Below are 15,485 nucleotides of genomic sequence, written 5' to 3' on the forward strand. Positions count from 1 at the left end.
GAATTCCACTCTTGGGTATAAGCCCAGACATGTATACATATGTGCATACACATAAAATGTTCACAAAATTTTTATTCAAAACAACCCCAAACTTAAAATAACCCAATGTCCATCAACAATAGTTGGACAAAGAAATTGGGTATATTTACAGAATGGAATATTACACAACAATGAAAATGAATTATTGTTACATGCAAAAGAATGGATGAATTTCACAGGCCAAAAGTTGAGTGAAAGAAACCACATACAAAGGAGAACACAGCACATGTTTCAGTGGCATGAAGTTCAGAAACAAGCAAAATTACTCTAGGTCAGGGGTGTCCAAACTTTTTTCAATGTTTTTCACCAAGGGCCATATGCGGTAAAAATACACAAACAGCCGGGCCACTCACTCGAGGTGAAGTACGTATTGCCTCACCTGGTTTATTTAAGTAAACTAAATATATTTTTGGAATTTGCTGCGGGCCAATAAAAAATGGATTGAGGGCTGCAATTGGCCCGCGGGCCATAGTTTGGACACCCCTGCTCTAGGTGATCGAGGTGGGAATAGCTGTTACCCTTTGGGTAGAGATTTTTGACTAGGAAGATTCAAAAGATCTTTCTGGATTGCTGGAAATGTACTATACTGCAAGCTGGATGATGGTTATATGGATGATACATTTGTAAAAATTCACTGAGCTGCACACTTAAGATTCCTAGACTTCGCCACATGTAAATTATAACCTAATTTTAATTAAAAGTTAAAAAAAATAGTGTCTTATTCCTCAGTGCTTAGGTTAAGTAATAGAGTTAACTCTGACTCATGAACCATAAGAAACAGCTTAGTTCTCAAATGCACAGCCTATCCTTGAAAATGGCTAGATTTGGGCTACTATTAAAACAATGATCAACACGCCTGTTACCTAAAAGGCTAGCCAACTGCTATCATTTCACGTGTGCACAACTCAAAAGTATTTAAAAGGCAAGTTCATATTACGTATCAATGAATATTACATTTCAATCAAATGTTTAAAAGTAGCCAAGTGTTTGTTTTTCTATAATATATAGTAACCAAAATTCTCTAATTTTTCCCCAGGCGAGAGAATACTGAAGGCAAGTGCTCTTAAGCCGTAATTCAAAGTTTTTACCTGTGTAGGCTACGTTAATATCCCAATCCACCGCATTATTAATGGTCTTATTCTGTAATGATTCCACCCTTCACCAAGTCATAACTTGCATGTGGTCACTGGTGGGCACACAATTATGGAAACGTTTCTAAAGTGGGATCTACTCACATTGATGATGATGTTCAGAGACTCATCATTAGGAAGGAAAATACACACACTCCGGCGGTCTTGCATGACTCTGTTGTTGTGGAAGTTCAGTTTGTTCATCGTGTGGGGGCTCTCTAGTGGTCAGGGCTGGGCTCCGAGTCCTCGGCACTTCCTCTGGTTCCGAGCACTCCACAGCCAAACTCTACTCCTCATCACACGCGCTACAGGAGATGCATCGCGAGGTTCCACCATGTAGGTCTCATAGCTGCAAAGAAGCCCAGAGCAGCTGGTGAGTAAAGGCAGCGAGATGGGGGAGGAGAGACAGGGAGGTGAGCAGCAGTGTCACTGCTCTTGTTGGCTGGCACAGGGACAGCAGCATGTCTCACAGCGAGGGCTACCTAGGAGAATACTTGAAAACGCCCTGAAATGTATTCTGGTTTTTGCCCACCATCAACTGTTTAACAACTTTCATTTGCACTCATGAATTAAACATCAAGCCAGTGAGTGCGTCACACATTCCAGGCACTGCTAGGCTCACAGAAGCAGAGCCTGCCTTTGAGGAGTTTCTAGTCTCACATGGGAGATAATGAAGTGTTCTGAAAATACACAAAATGACAAAAGAGCAACAGCAACAGAATTCTGAAACTTTTTTTTTTCCCCCATTACAAACTCAAATAAATGTCTTGGCTCTTACATTACATTCCTTCTTCAACCACTTGGGTCTGGCTTCTTCCTTTACGTCACCAGCATGACTGTTACAAAGGAAGTGAGTGATCTCCAGACCAGCAGTAGTAGTAGCCATAGGATTCACTTTAATGGAATCCCAATGTCTCCATGGTGTTCATCACGGTTATTAAGCCCGCCTTACAACATTCTTCTCTCTTAATTTTTATGGCACTGCTTTCTCACCTGATTCTCGAACCTGACAATGCAAATAACTTTTCTATTTGTTATTTCACTGTGAACCGATAAAATATATAGAAATAACAAGACTCCATACGACATTAACCCATGTTTGTATACAAAAGAATATGGATTTTGGATACCTCTGATATCTAATCAGTTGATTAAACATATTAATTTTATTTTTTAACTTCTCTCAGGTTTTCAATGCATATGATTTTGTTTGCACGTAATGAAAATTTAGTCTCCAAATTTCAATAATTATACCTTTTATTTCTGTTTCATGCCTCACTGCATTGGCAAAGCCTTGCAGAATAATTTTAAAACAGTGATGGGTATTTCCTACTTTTAACGATTATATCTAGTTGTTTCATATATCATTGCTAATAGAACATTATTCAACCAAGATATGTTAAGACTAGTTGCCTCTCAAACCATTACTAATTATTTATATTGTGCCTGTCCAGCTATATTTGTAGGATGCAAAAGAGAATTTCCAGGAATATGGAATTGTTATACCAGGCAGAGAATATAACCTTATAGGTTTAGCAGAAAAACTGTTATCAGTGCTCACATAAATCAAAGCATAAATGAGATAGAATCTTGGCCTATTTACTTCTTCGGAATTAAATGGCCATCTGTTATCAGCAGGAGGATGGGAGAGAATATATTCTTAGATGGCACCATGAGTAAGTATAAGCTAGTACTGCTTTTTAAAGTATAAATAAAATACCATCCACAAGGAAGCTTCTCAAACTAAGTAAAAACAAATGGTAGTCTTATATACAGCATTTCCTTCTTAGGAAGGAGACTAAAAGCTCCCTCAGGAGTCCTCCGCTTTTCTTAAAGGATAATAGCAATTGTTTCACAGTAGGTTGGAGGCAGCACATCACCCTACAGGGTTACTGGAGGTCAATGTAGCAGTTCGCTCCATGTGTTCCATGACCACAAACTAACTGCACCCCAACCCAATTACCCATCGAAAACATGCATACTTTTAGTTTAATAGCTCCAAAGCACCAATTGTAGGACCAGTGTTGGCGGCGTCGGAATCACCTGGATATTTGTAATAAATACCAAATCCTGAGCACGGTGACACTTCTACTCAATCAGAATCTCCAGGGTCAGGTCCCAGGAATCTTAACCTTTTAAAAAAGCGTGGGTATGTCTGACATGCAGTCATATTTGGAACTCACACTTCAGTTAACAGAAGGAAGGTAGTGAGCACAGGACTGGATATAATACCTTAATAATAAACGCTGGGAAAACATCTTGAAAGTATAGAATTGGGGAGAAGCAGCATATGTGAATGATAAAACATCATCACTATAACTGAGAAAAGCAAGTCCTCAAGATTTCCGAAGGTATACAGTCCTAAAACAGATCACATATGTAGATATACTCAAAACATTTTCCTGAAAAATGTTACTAGGTATCTAGGGATGAAAACAAGTTGGGGAGACAGGGTATATATGCACTCTCGAAAATTCAGAAAACGTTACAGGCTCTGAGAAGTCCTACACGCAACTTCTTAAATGTGTTTACCTTAATATTTCTCAAACTTACTTGGGCAGAGAATATGCTCCCCACGCCCCCCCGCGAGACATATCTATTAAAAGTGCTGTAGAATAATATTCTTCGTCGTATCATTGAAGAAACACGGTTCTAAAATGATTTCCTTGTCAAGTATTATATTTCATGGCAAAATCTCCCCTATGTATTGATATATTCCAACACTTAGGCCTCCTCTCTATTAAAATCTTTCAAAAAGAAATTACAAGCTACGCTTAAGTGCATCTTATTTAAATTTAAACCCTTAAATGGTATCAATCCCAGTATAACTCTTCTTATTTAAATCTACACTTCAAATTGAGTTACTCCTATAATTTTCCATTTCTAATTAAACCAATTAAAGGCCTACTTTCTAGAATTTAAAAAATAAACTAGGGGAAAAAATATATTCCGAGATTTGGGATGTTTCAAAGCTTCATTAATTTTAAAATTTCACTTGAGTGCAATTTTTATTTATTTTATGGTTCAAATAATGCAGTAAAAAGAAAGACTGGAAGAGGCTTATTGAAGAAAATTTAATAAAAGCAGAGTCTTTAAGCAGCAGTATGGCTTCACTGCTGCTTTTTCTGCTTTGAGGACGGCAAACTAGAAAAGCCCTAAAAGAGAGATAGGATTAAGTTTTTACTTTACTCAGGTCTGCACTAAAGCTGATTAAAAGTTTCCCCTGAAGCAGCAAAACAGCCATATCTCCAGTATGTTGTGGTATGAAATTAAATCTTAAATTGGACAGTCCTGAAATAAAGAATTAAATTGATACCAATCTGAATTGCAGAAATTGGCCTCTTATCCATTGGCATTTATTCCGTGTCCTAAACTACGTCCCCACACAGTCCCAGGAGAGCACCTTCCTATTCCAGGGCAGCTCTTGTCTGTCCAATGGTCTAGGACAGATTCTCTACAAAGAACAAACCATGTCATAGTGTCACGTTTTCCAGACAATAGCTTTAATAGTGATCAAACTCCATCCTGCCATCTTTAGTAATACCCAATTTACAAATAAAATGTTAAGTTATAGGATTTCCTACACTTGGATGTTAAACCCACATTAATATAAGCCCCTTATATCCTGATAAGCACCATGAGTTACAAAGTTACGTTGTTTCTTTTCAGAATCAGGAAACCACTATCTCGTGTGAACATTAAATACTGATTTCCATTTTTTAGAAATTATTGGAAATAACCTTTAAAACTGGGTCATCCTGGAATAAAAGCATGGACTTTAGTTCATTATAATATAGCAATATTGGTTCATTTGTTGTGACAAATGTACCATAGTCCTGTAAGAGTTAACCAGAGAGGAGAGTCGGTATACGTGGGTTATACAGGAACTCTCTGTACTATCTTTGCAATTCCTGTGTATCTAAAAGTACTTTAAAATTTTTTAAAAAGGAAAAAACAAAAATAAAACCTAGGTCACCAGAAATTTCATACCCATATAATAGTCTCACTTTGAATGGAAACAAAGGGGAATTCTCAATGCTGAGACTGTCATCCTAGAAAAAGTGAAAAGATGGTAGTTTGATAAGAAGATTACTATAAGGCCAGCATGGTGAGCAGGTGTATCTCAAGTCAATAATGTGTCTTTATTACCTACCAAAAACAAGGTGAGAAATTATCTTGGAAAACTGGATTCCAGAGTCCTATATTCTGACTTAATCGTTATACATGATGCTCAAGTTAAATACACAGTACTGCAATATTTATCGGCTGAAAAGCAGAGGACAAAAGCAATAGAAGGTGTGCCCTCTACACCCATGAGTTCACCATCTACTTAGGGACGCACCACTGCCAAGAAGCTTAAGATTGCGCTTATTGTCCGTGCTCCTCAACAGCGCACACACTCTGACGGTCAGCAATCATGGGAGCATAACTGATGGCAGCATTAAGTATAAATACTGTGGCTAAGACCATTTTGAAATGAATAGCACATAGCCTTTTAATGTATCGTATCCTAAAAGTTATACCAAAATGCCTTTGTTAAATGAGTTGGGTTTTTTCTTTTTTGGGCTTCATTCATGTATTCATTCGTTCATTCACCATATATGCATCAAACACCTATTATGTGCCAAGTGTTGTATACAGCACTGAACAAAACAAATGCTCTACTCTAATGAAGACAGACAATAAATACCTCATGTAGATGGTGATATGTACTATGAAGAAAAAGAAAGCCAGAGTAGGGAGAGTTGATGGAGGTAAGATGGCAGTGTGGAAGCTATTTCACAGAGGGTAATTGGGGAAACAACTCTGATATCTGAACAGATACCAGAATTAAGAGAGTGATGTCAATTCCTCCCTTCCTTCTATCCATCCATCCATCCATCCATCCATCCATCCACCCCAGAGAAGACTTTCCCAAGGAGAGGGAACAGTAAATGACAAGGCTCATCTACTGTTCAGAAAAGGTAAAATAACAGCACTAATTATAGCTGACATTTACTATATAGTTACCATGTGCCAGGTGCTCTTGTTAAGTGCTTATGGCATATTAAAGAAAACCATCAACTCTTTGCCAGGCTTCCCAGTGAGAGGTGGGCTCTAGCTCCCTTCCCCTTGGATCCGGTCAGGTCCTGTGTCTAATTCATACTCAGAAGTTCTACCTGATGGATTACTCATTTGTGCAAATATTCTTTGTTATCACAAAGCACTGCGTCTACACTAACAGTTCAGTAGCTTATACTTGTTACTTTTCTTGTCTATCTCCTCTACTTAGATCTTCTTAGAGCAGGGTCACTAGCTATAAAGATAGCTATATACACATACATAATTTTTTAAAAAATCCAATGGCAAACACATAGCATAAGCTCATTAAAAGTTGGTTGTTTGGCTTACTACACGCTTGTCCGTGGGTAAGGAAGAGTCTACAGCAGGATTTCTTAACCCTGGCACTATTGACATTATGAGCCAAATATTCTTTGTAATGGGGGGGCCATCTGTGCATCGTAGGATGGTTAGCAGCATCCCTGGCCTCTAGATGTCACAACCCAAAATATCTCCCAATATTGCCAAATGGTCCCTGGGGGCAAAAGCACCCATTGTTGAGAACCAATGTGCTACAGGTTTCCTTAGAGTCATGATGGGCTACGTTTTTACCATCCAGCTGTTCTTTAAGAACAGCAGGTCCTCAATTGACATGGGTTTGTTCAGTGTCATTTTGTTACACTGATGAGAACAAACGCATCGATTCCCGGCTGGGGCCACTGTCTGTGTGGAGTCTGCACATTTCCCCATGTCTGTGTGGGTTTTCTCCGGGTACTCCGTGTACCCCCACAGGCCCAAGATTTGCATGTTAGGTGAACTGGCGTGTCTAAATTGGCGCAGTCTTATTGTGTGCAGGTGGGTGGTGTGTGAGTGTGTCCTGCGATGGAAGGGCATCCTGTCCAGGGTGGGTGCCTACCTTGCGCCCTGAGCTATCCAGATAGGCTCCAGCCATCTGTGACCCTGAATCGCAATAAGTGGATTAGAAAACAATGATCTTACTTGTTTTTATTAACCTTTCTTAAATGTATTCATAACTCACATTTATTTCAATGTTTTCCATTAGAAGTGCTTGGGGTCTTTATTTAAGTTTGGGGATGCTTTTATGACCAGAAATATGCTGTAGAAACTTAACTCCTGTTTATATCAATTAGCCTATGGTAAAATTGGTTTCATTATACATTATTTTACTTAAAGTCACAGTTTCTAAGAACCTATGGATGACGCTAGGTGAGGACTGACGGTAACAGTACAATTCTTACTAAACACACACTTCCCAACTAAGGGTCAGCAATTGAGTATCGAACTCAGAAATCTGGCGTCAACCCTGAAGTCAAGTTTTTCAACCTCTTGAATATCTAATGGTCTCTGGCTTCAGAAAAGCTCTGAAGGTCAGCCTTCCGGAAACTTAAATGTTTAATGCAGTGTATTGCCAAACTTTTCACATAACTATACTGCCGTTATTACCAGGTACTTGTTCCTGAAGTCCTACATTTTGATTATAGTACCTGAAAGCATAAAAATTAACCTGGAAACAACTGATATCTGATTTCCAATTCGTCTGCATGTTCTGAATTATGAGGATCCATTTTTTTAAAGTAAGGATCATTTGCTTATAAAAGCCATTCTGGAACCACAGAATTATTTTATCTCAATTAAGAGTAAGTAAATCTAACACTTTCCGTTTCATGGCCTGTTTTACCTAAAGAAGAAAGCAGTTGACATCTACACGTATTAACCACCTGGAGCCAACCCCTCTAGAAAGAACATCAGACTCTCTCGTTATTTCATCCCACCTTCCAATCATTGCTGTGGTAGATAAACAAGGGACTGTGGAAAGCTTAAGATCACCTCCCATATGGGTGAACCTCAGGTGTTTACAAACAATATGAATGGAATATTGATTAAGAACATAGACTTAACCTCTCCAGTCAGTGAAACCTGGGTCCTAACCTGGATTCTACAATACTTGCTGTATGACGTTGGGCAAGTAACCTAATCTCTGAGCCTGATTCTTCAACTGTAAAATCTGTCATACTGGCCTCCTATGATTATTGGAAAGATTAAATGAGATAATAGAAAGTATTAGATATTAGGTTGTTGAGGGTAGGTTCATTAAAATAACAGTTAGTCATGAGTTGCCAGGACATGAGAAGGCACATCTACAGCTGATCAACAAGAACACGTATCACCTAGAGATCTAGAACTTAAAGCCAGATGCAGCAACTACACTAAACTTTGGGAGGTTTACTCTGAGGGGAGAAGTTAAATGTATTGTTGGTTGTAAATCGAATGGTTGCATTATGCTAGGTGGGGACTCCTTTGACATTTTATTTATGCAATTTATGAAAAGGGGAAAGCATGGATGAGTGCATAGGTTCAAATGTGTGCTGGTTGATCAAAAGGCGGAATGGAGAGGTTTTAATCTACTGGGTACACCTTTCCACCGAAGTGTTCCTCTCCCATCCCAGATATTTCTAGTGGGGCTCCCATCACAGTGTGTTTTCTATTCTGATGGGCGGAGAGATGATGTAGGATAGAGATGTGACCCATGGCTGGCCAAACAGGGTTCCCTATTCTCAAGTCGCAGTGCTTGGTCTAAAGGGTACACACATAACCCAAGCGAAGCCAGAGTTCCTCCATGGAATTCGTTCTACAAATGCTGGGATGGAGAGGGCTGCTCCTGGTTTAGGATTGCTATTTGTGTGAATGATATAAGCCTGGAGTACCTGGCAATTATCTTTCATGGTAAGAACATCCTGAAGTAGGATGTCATCGTAGAAGAACGTGAAGCTCAGAACGAATCCTGACTACGTCATTTGAACTGCTGTATCTAGCTGTGTCTGAAGCCAGAAACCATTCCTAGGAATTCCCATGTGGTGAGCCAATAAATTATCTTTCCTCTTAAACTAATTCTGCAACTTGTGACTAAGTCTTCTATAACACAGCCTATCCAAACAAGAAGCTGATTTATTGCTTGACACATTTATTCATTAAGTCACTGAGTATCTACTGTCACTGGCTACAAAGATAGATATTTACTTGGAAAAAAAGAATGTGCTAAGTTTTAAAGTTCCTATTCTACAACGAAGTAGCATATTCACTACGATGAATATATATATATCATTGGCAAAGAAGACCTAGAAGATGGAAATAAATTTGAGTAACTAAAAAGTTTAGGTGATTGAGTTGCTATTTAGAAACTACCATTCCCTAAGAGCACTACACACAACAAGCGATTTATGGGAAAATGCATGAATTCATTTAAGGAAAACAAAGTACAGGGCAATTAATTCATAACAGTAATTTTCTGCAACAAAAGAATATCTCACCTTGAATACTAATTTGTGAGTGAATAGTCCTGTCTTACTAAAGACCACAACGTGTTTTTACAGAATTGTGCTGAATGTGCTTTTATTGTCTTGTCCATTTGCAATAAATTACAGTAGCTGCAAAAAAAATGTGTTTTTTTTTTGCAAATAAAGTAACTAGAAAGCATAGTTGATATATAATTTGGGAATTGGTAAATTGAAAGTATAGTTGTAGCAATTCTAGTAAGATGAGTTTTAATTTGGGGCCTATTGTGTAAATTTGGTAAGGGGAAAAATCTATTAAACTAATTACCAAATGCAGTCCAGTATAGACTGTAATCTGACTAACATTATCACGTTCTACATCTATAACTAGCTGTGTATGGCTCTTGAAATAGTTATTATAATATGTAGTTATTGTACACTATATGTATGTATGTATGTGTATATTTTAAATATGTAAGATGTATATTGTTATGTATATATGCAAATATGTACATACAATATGGGTGATAGCTACTCTTAAAATGTAGTATTGAATCAGAGGAAAGTTGAGTTTGGAAAGAGGGACTGTAACGACAGGCAATACAATGTGCTGCTTAAAAGTTCGGATGCTGGAGCCAGACTGCTTGAGTGGGAGCCCCAGCTCTGACACTTGCCACCTGGGTGCCCTTGGGCAAGTCTCTTCACTTCTTTGTGCACATTTTTCTCACCTCTGAAATGGGACTGTTGTGAAGATTATTAAACGGGTTATTCACTTACTACCAAGGAACATTACTGACTTCCTATCATGGAAAGTAAGTGGAAGAATTGCTTTTTGGTAACATGTGCTGGCCATAATCCATCTGTCCTGCCATTAATCAGATCTTGAATTCCAAAAGAAATGATGTTTTTCTCCTGTTTGTAGCCCACAGATTATTTCATAGCTGTATTTAACCAATGAAATTTGCTACACTTTGGGACTGGGAATGGAAAAAAAAAAAAAAAACCCTTACAATTCAAGTGGACTTGAGCTGGTGCCAAATCATGCTTGTCATACTCTAATCAACAAAATTATGTGGCTAGTCTGCGGTTATTGAAATGGGAGAATATAAGAAAGACAGAGCTTTATATTGCAATGAGGAGAAAAATTAGTGAAACTGATGTAGTCATAAGCTGTAGTTAGCACTCTAAATCACTGCAACCAGTAGGGCTTTGTAGTAAGAATCATAAAGATGTTCCTACCTTTTGATCCAATAATCTGACTTCTAGGGAATGTATAAGAAAGAAATAATTCAACCAAAGCATACCACACTTTTGAATAAAAGTATTCACTGAACCATTATTCACCAGAGTAAAAACTGGAAAAAAATCTAAATAGTCTTACAACAGGAACAGATTAGTAAATTATAGTACATCAAAAATAGTATCAATAAAAAACACAATTTACTTAGCATATTCCCCCCCAAATCACAAATACCCACTATGGCACATACTTACCCTGTTTTACAATATGTTGTTTTAGACTAGAACTAGCAGGACTAAAGAAGGCATCTAAATTAAAGAGGCAGTAGGAAAGGAAGGAGGGAAGGAAGGAGGGAGGGAGAAAAGATCACAAGAATTCTGTTAGTCAGTGAACAAGCAGAAGCCAACTGTTTCAGAGTCCTTCAATACTTTACAAAGTGTGATTTTTGTGGTGTCTCACACCATTTCTAAATTCTAGCCCTTAGAGACCTTATACTTTCTTTGAAGAGTCAAAATCAACACAGTAGAAACAATGGGAAGCAATACATTTGTATTTTAAGCTAAATGTTAAACCGTAGTAGAGTGCAGGTTGTGGGATTTGAGAAAAGGCTGAGAAGTGAGGGGAGGGCAGCACTCAGGACAGATTTCACGGAGGGAGGGGATGCAGTGCGGAGAAGAAAGACTTGCAAGGGCCTGAGTGGAGAGGCAGGAGAGAGGCCTGGGCCCCCGCAAAGGGTGTGCTGCTGCGCCAAGGTGCAAACTCAAAGGCTGGCGAGATGAGAACTCAGATTATGGAGGGTTTCCCTGCATCTGAAGGCACTTTCTTTAGAACCTTGGGAGGCCTGAACAGATCCACTGGGACAGCACACAGCGAGCCAGTTGTCCAAGGTTTGTTTTATGACAACTCAGCCAATCACTTTCTCTGGCTTTGGCAACAGTTTTCCCCGTCTTCGACATTCTTTCTGCTAGAACCATCCTCGCTTTGTTCACGAGATGACAGAAGCAAAGCAAAGGGTGACGGTAACAGTGGTTCTCGGAAACGACCCCACCATGTTTGCTCACACTTGGGATTAAACACATATTTCTGCAAAGTACGATTCTGGTGTGCTCTCTCTAAACTGAACAGTACCAAGCGCAATTCTGTTCATCAACAATTACAACGGCTTCCATCCAGGAGTTCATAAAAGAAGTCATGGGGTTCTTTAGAATTATTTTAAATATTTCCAAAAGCCGGATAAAATTGGCATATTTATCCATGATGATACCGCAAGGGAAATTAAATGATCATTTACTTAAATAACTTCAGTATCATTTTAATTGCTTATTTTGATAGCACATTTACATCTGGTTTTACATGTCAGATTTTAAAAATGAGAACAAATGACAATTTGATAGACAATCTGTCCAAATATAAGGCCCAAGGAAGGTAAGGGAGAGGAAGGATAACAAAAGTGACCCTAGGGGGCTGAAAGATTGGGATAGATTTACTTGCTGTTATACATATGTACACATTTTAAACATAATCTTTTAGAAAAAAACAAAAACCCTTCTTTGGGTCTAGTCTATCCTTCTAGTGGCTTTTCTCCTCTACCCTACCTCCTCACTGTGTTCTCACCTGTATTTCTAAGTGTTTTGTCTCGTCTCGTTCTTTAAATCCGCCACCCCCCAATGCTGCCAGGGTGACTGCGTTAAACGTGCATCCAACCTTGCATATGACAGACACCCCAGCTCACTTCTTCAGTGATAAAACACTTGTGCAGGATGACAGCTACACTCCAAGGCACAGCAATCTTTCAGCACCAGGTCCCATCCATCCTCAGCGTGACTCTTCTACAACACATGTTTTAGATCACTTCAGTAGTTTTCCTCATGGTTCCCTGAACAAGTCTTGCTCTCTTATTTCTGCGCATTGACCGTGCGGTTTCCTCTGCCTAGAATATCCTCCCTTGCATATTATCTCACCTAACACTCTCCTCCAAAACAACGAGCATCTTAATGCTCCCTGGAGAGCTCCGCACTGATCTGTGCAGCCTGCCTCCACATTGGTGGGGCTGAGGGGCATTTCTCCTGCACTCTTATCATCCTTATACTTGCTGGCAAGTCTGGCTCCCCACAGAGGACTGGAATCTCCTCAAGGACGGGAGCTGTCAACATTTCTATGTCTCTGATGCCTGGGGCAGTACCGGGTCCGTAACAGGCACCCAGTAAGATGTGTTAAGTTATTTAAAAATTCACCAGAAATGTGATGAAAGCCCCTAGCAATTAAGATTAAAATTATGTTTTTTAAAAAGCACTCTCCCACCCGCACCTCAACAATGAGTCAGTATTGGTTACAGCTTCTTGAATATTTTCCACATGTTAGTTACAGGGGGCAAGGGATACATTTTCTTCTTACCTTTAAATTTAGTGGACAAATCTAATGGGAGAATACTATTTTGCAATACCATCAACAAAATACAGTTTCTAGGAAAGTCTTCATGTGTATCAGGTTAAACCAACTTGTGCGAAAGCAAACATAGAAAAAGATACCACTTATTAAATCCCAACCAATGTAAGTAACAAAAATATCCAATTAAACTTTGACTCTGGAGCCAAACTGCTGGGGTTGGACTCTTAGCCAGCTGTTCACTAGCTCTGTGACCTTGGAGGAGTCCCTTCACCTCTCTACATCTCAGCTTCCATGTCTATGAAATGGAAATAATAACAGGATCTATTTTATAGGATGTTGTAAGGCATATGATAGCCACTATGTAAGTGTTAACTATTAGTAGTTAAACTAGGTAAGCGATATGCGGGGAATTTATAAAATCCAAAGTAACTTGAAGCCTAGAAAGATGGGTGGTGGGCTTGTGGGTGGTATGATGTGGTAGCTCATGGTGTCATCTAGGACCCAGCTTCTTCCGGGTCCCTTGGAATCACTCTACTTTAAGGCTGGCATCTCTCAAAGTGGCCACATCAACTCGAATGTGGAGGCAAACGAGTACCGATACTCACCCTGGCTTAGATCACAAGCCGCCCGTCACTGGGCAGGGGCATGGGACAGTCAGATCTGCTCAGGCCACCTAGGGACCACCTCTAGAGCTCGAGTTGGGATTAACTTCCCTGAAGTAAATAGATATCAAAACAAAACCCTGGCTACCTTTGGGAAGCGGGGAAATAAGGGGAGAAGCTAGATAGATCAACAATAAGAACAAAAGCAATAGTAAAATTCATGAATTCTAAACCAAAGAAACTTTTTTTTTTTTTTTAACCAGCCATTTGTATTCAAAAGTCCTATCAGGTTTAGCAACCAGGCACAAAAATTCCTTTCAACCAAGATGCATTTCTAGCATGACATCGCCAACAAAAAGTGCTGTTCTCAGGGAAAATCCTTTAACTTAGAAGCATCTGCTTCTAATTTCCACAATGAAATCTTTGATTCCTTCATTCATGGGACTTGCACTCAACTCTCTCTCACACAGGGACTGCAGTTTTCCAGATTATGATTTTTCTGTGAAATTTTCATTATCTGGGAGTAATGGAATCTTATGTTTTTCCTCTGAAATTAACTTCACTTACTTTTCCCTCTGAAGTATTTTTTTCCCTAAAGACAGTATAATGCCATTACCAAAGACTGAATTAAACATTTGGGAAGTTGTTAGCTTTCTTGTGAAAAAAGGATTTTCCATGTCATGAAATGGTTCTAAAAAACGACGACGAGATGTGACGTACACACTGGAAATACAAAAGTCTACTGACAGTGAAACAGATAACTAAAATATGGTCCATTAGAACAAATCAGCAGGGGATATTAATGAACCACATTAATACACATGAACAAGCATGAATCTCAAAAACAATGTTAAAAAAAAAAACAAGTTGCAGAAGAATATATACAGTATGATTCTTTTCTATGAGTAGAAAGTTCAGGCAACTATAAACAATGATTCATTATGGGAAGAGTATATAAAGAATGAATGATTAACCTCAGAACTGTAGCAGTGGTGCTGGAGGAGCAGGCCAGAGGTAGGGCATGTCTTAAGAAATGGGCGGGAGCCTCAAAGATGCTAGAGAAATACTTTCGTGAGGTTGGTAGTGGATGCAATGGTGTTCCATTATTAATATCATTGTTTAAAATGTACACAGACATTATAAATTCTCTTCTACATGTGTATTTCACAATTTGAAAAAGTAAAATCAGAGGTACTGAGGCTGAAAATGCTGTCAAAAACCACTACTAGTGATTAAACTTTAAAAAGATACATACGATAGGACAAATATGAAATCAACCACAACATACTAAAATAATCCTTATAAAATATTATTTTGCCTAATACATAGTTGTTTCCATGGCCTTGAAACTGAAAAAAACCCTATAAATGAATTCTTATAGGAACTTTTAGAATTTAGTGGAGTGTGTGTATATATTAATTTCTGGAAAAATAATGTAATAAAGTACAATTGAATGAAAACTTGACCACTGCATCAGATCTTAGAGATGATCTAGTCCAACTCTTTTTATTTTTATAGGTGAAGAAAATTAACTTCTGAGAGAATAACCTGCCAAGACGATACCAGTTGGTTTTAGGTACCCAGTGTGCTTTTCCTTCCAGGATTTTTCTTCTCTAAAATCTACTCCCACAGGTAGGAAACAATTTAGTTGAATTTAGTCCCTTTTCAGAAAGTTCATGTTTTGTATATTTAGACAGAAAGTCAAGAAATATGCCAAAATGATTTACTAAAATAAACATACCCACATGCTAAT

At 38.5% G+C, this 15,485-nt stretch overlaps 1 protein-coding gene across 5 annotated transcripts in view; it reads right to left on the bottom strand.

Annotated features, from left to right (window-relative positions):
• The window catches only part of FRMD6 (FERM domain containing 6), a 73,326-nt gene that overhangs the window by 36,034 nt on the left and 21,807 nt on the right, over positions 1-15,485 (bottom strand). For all 5 annotated transcript variants that reach the window (XM_033108883.1, XM_033108881.1, XM_033108880.1 and 2 more), the window contains exon 2: positions 1,275-1,518. In XM_033108883.1, the coding sequence (XP_032964774.1) occupies positions 1,275-1,373 (99 nt within the window). In that variant the 5' untranslated portion in view covers positions 1,374-1,518. The remainder of the gene's footprint in view (positions 1-1,274; positions 1,519-15,485) is intronic.

This window comes from Rhinolophus ferrumequinum, chromosome 6, assembly GCF_004115265.2.
Source record: "Rhinolophus ferrumequinum isolate MPI-CBG mRhiFer1 chromosome 6, mRhiFer1_v1.p, whole genome shotgun sequence".
Lineage (NCBI taxonomy): Eukaryota > Metazoa > Chordata > Mammalia > Chiroptera > Rhinolophidae > Rhinolophus > Rhinolophus ferrumequinum.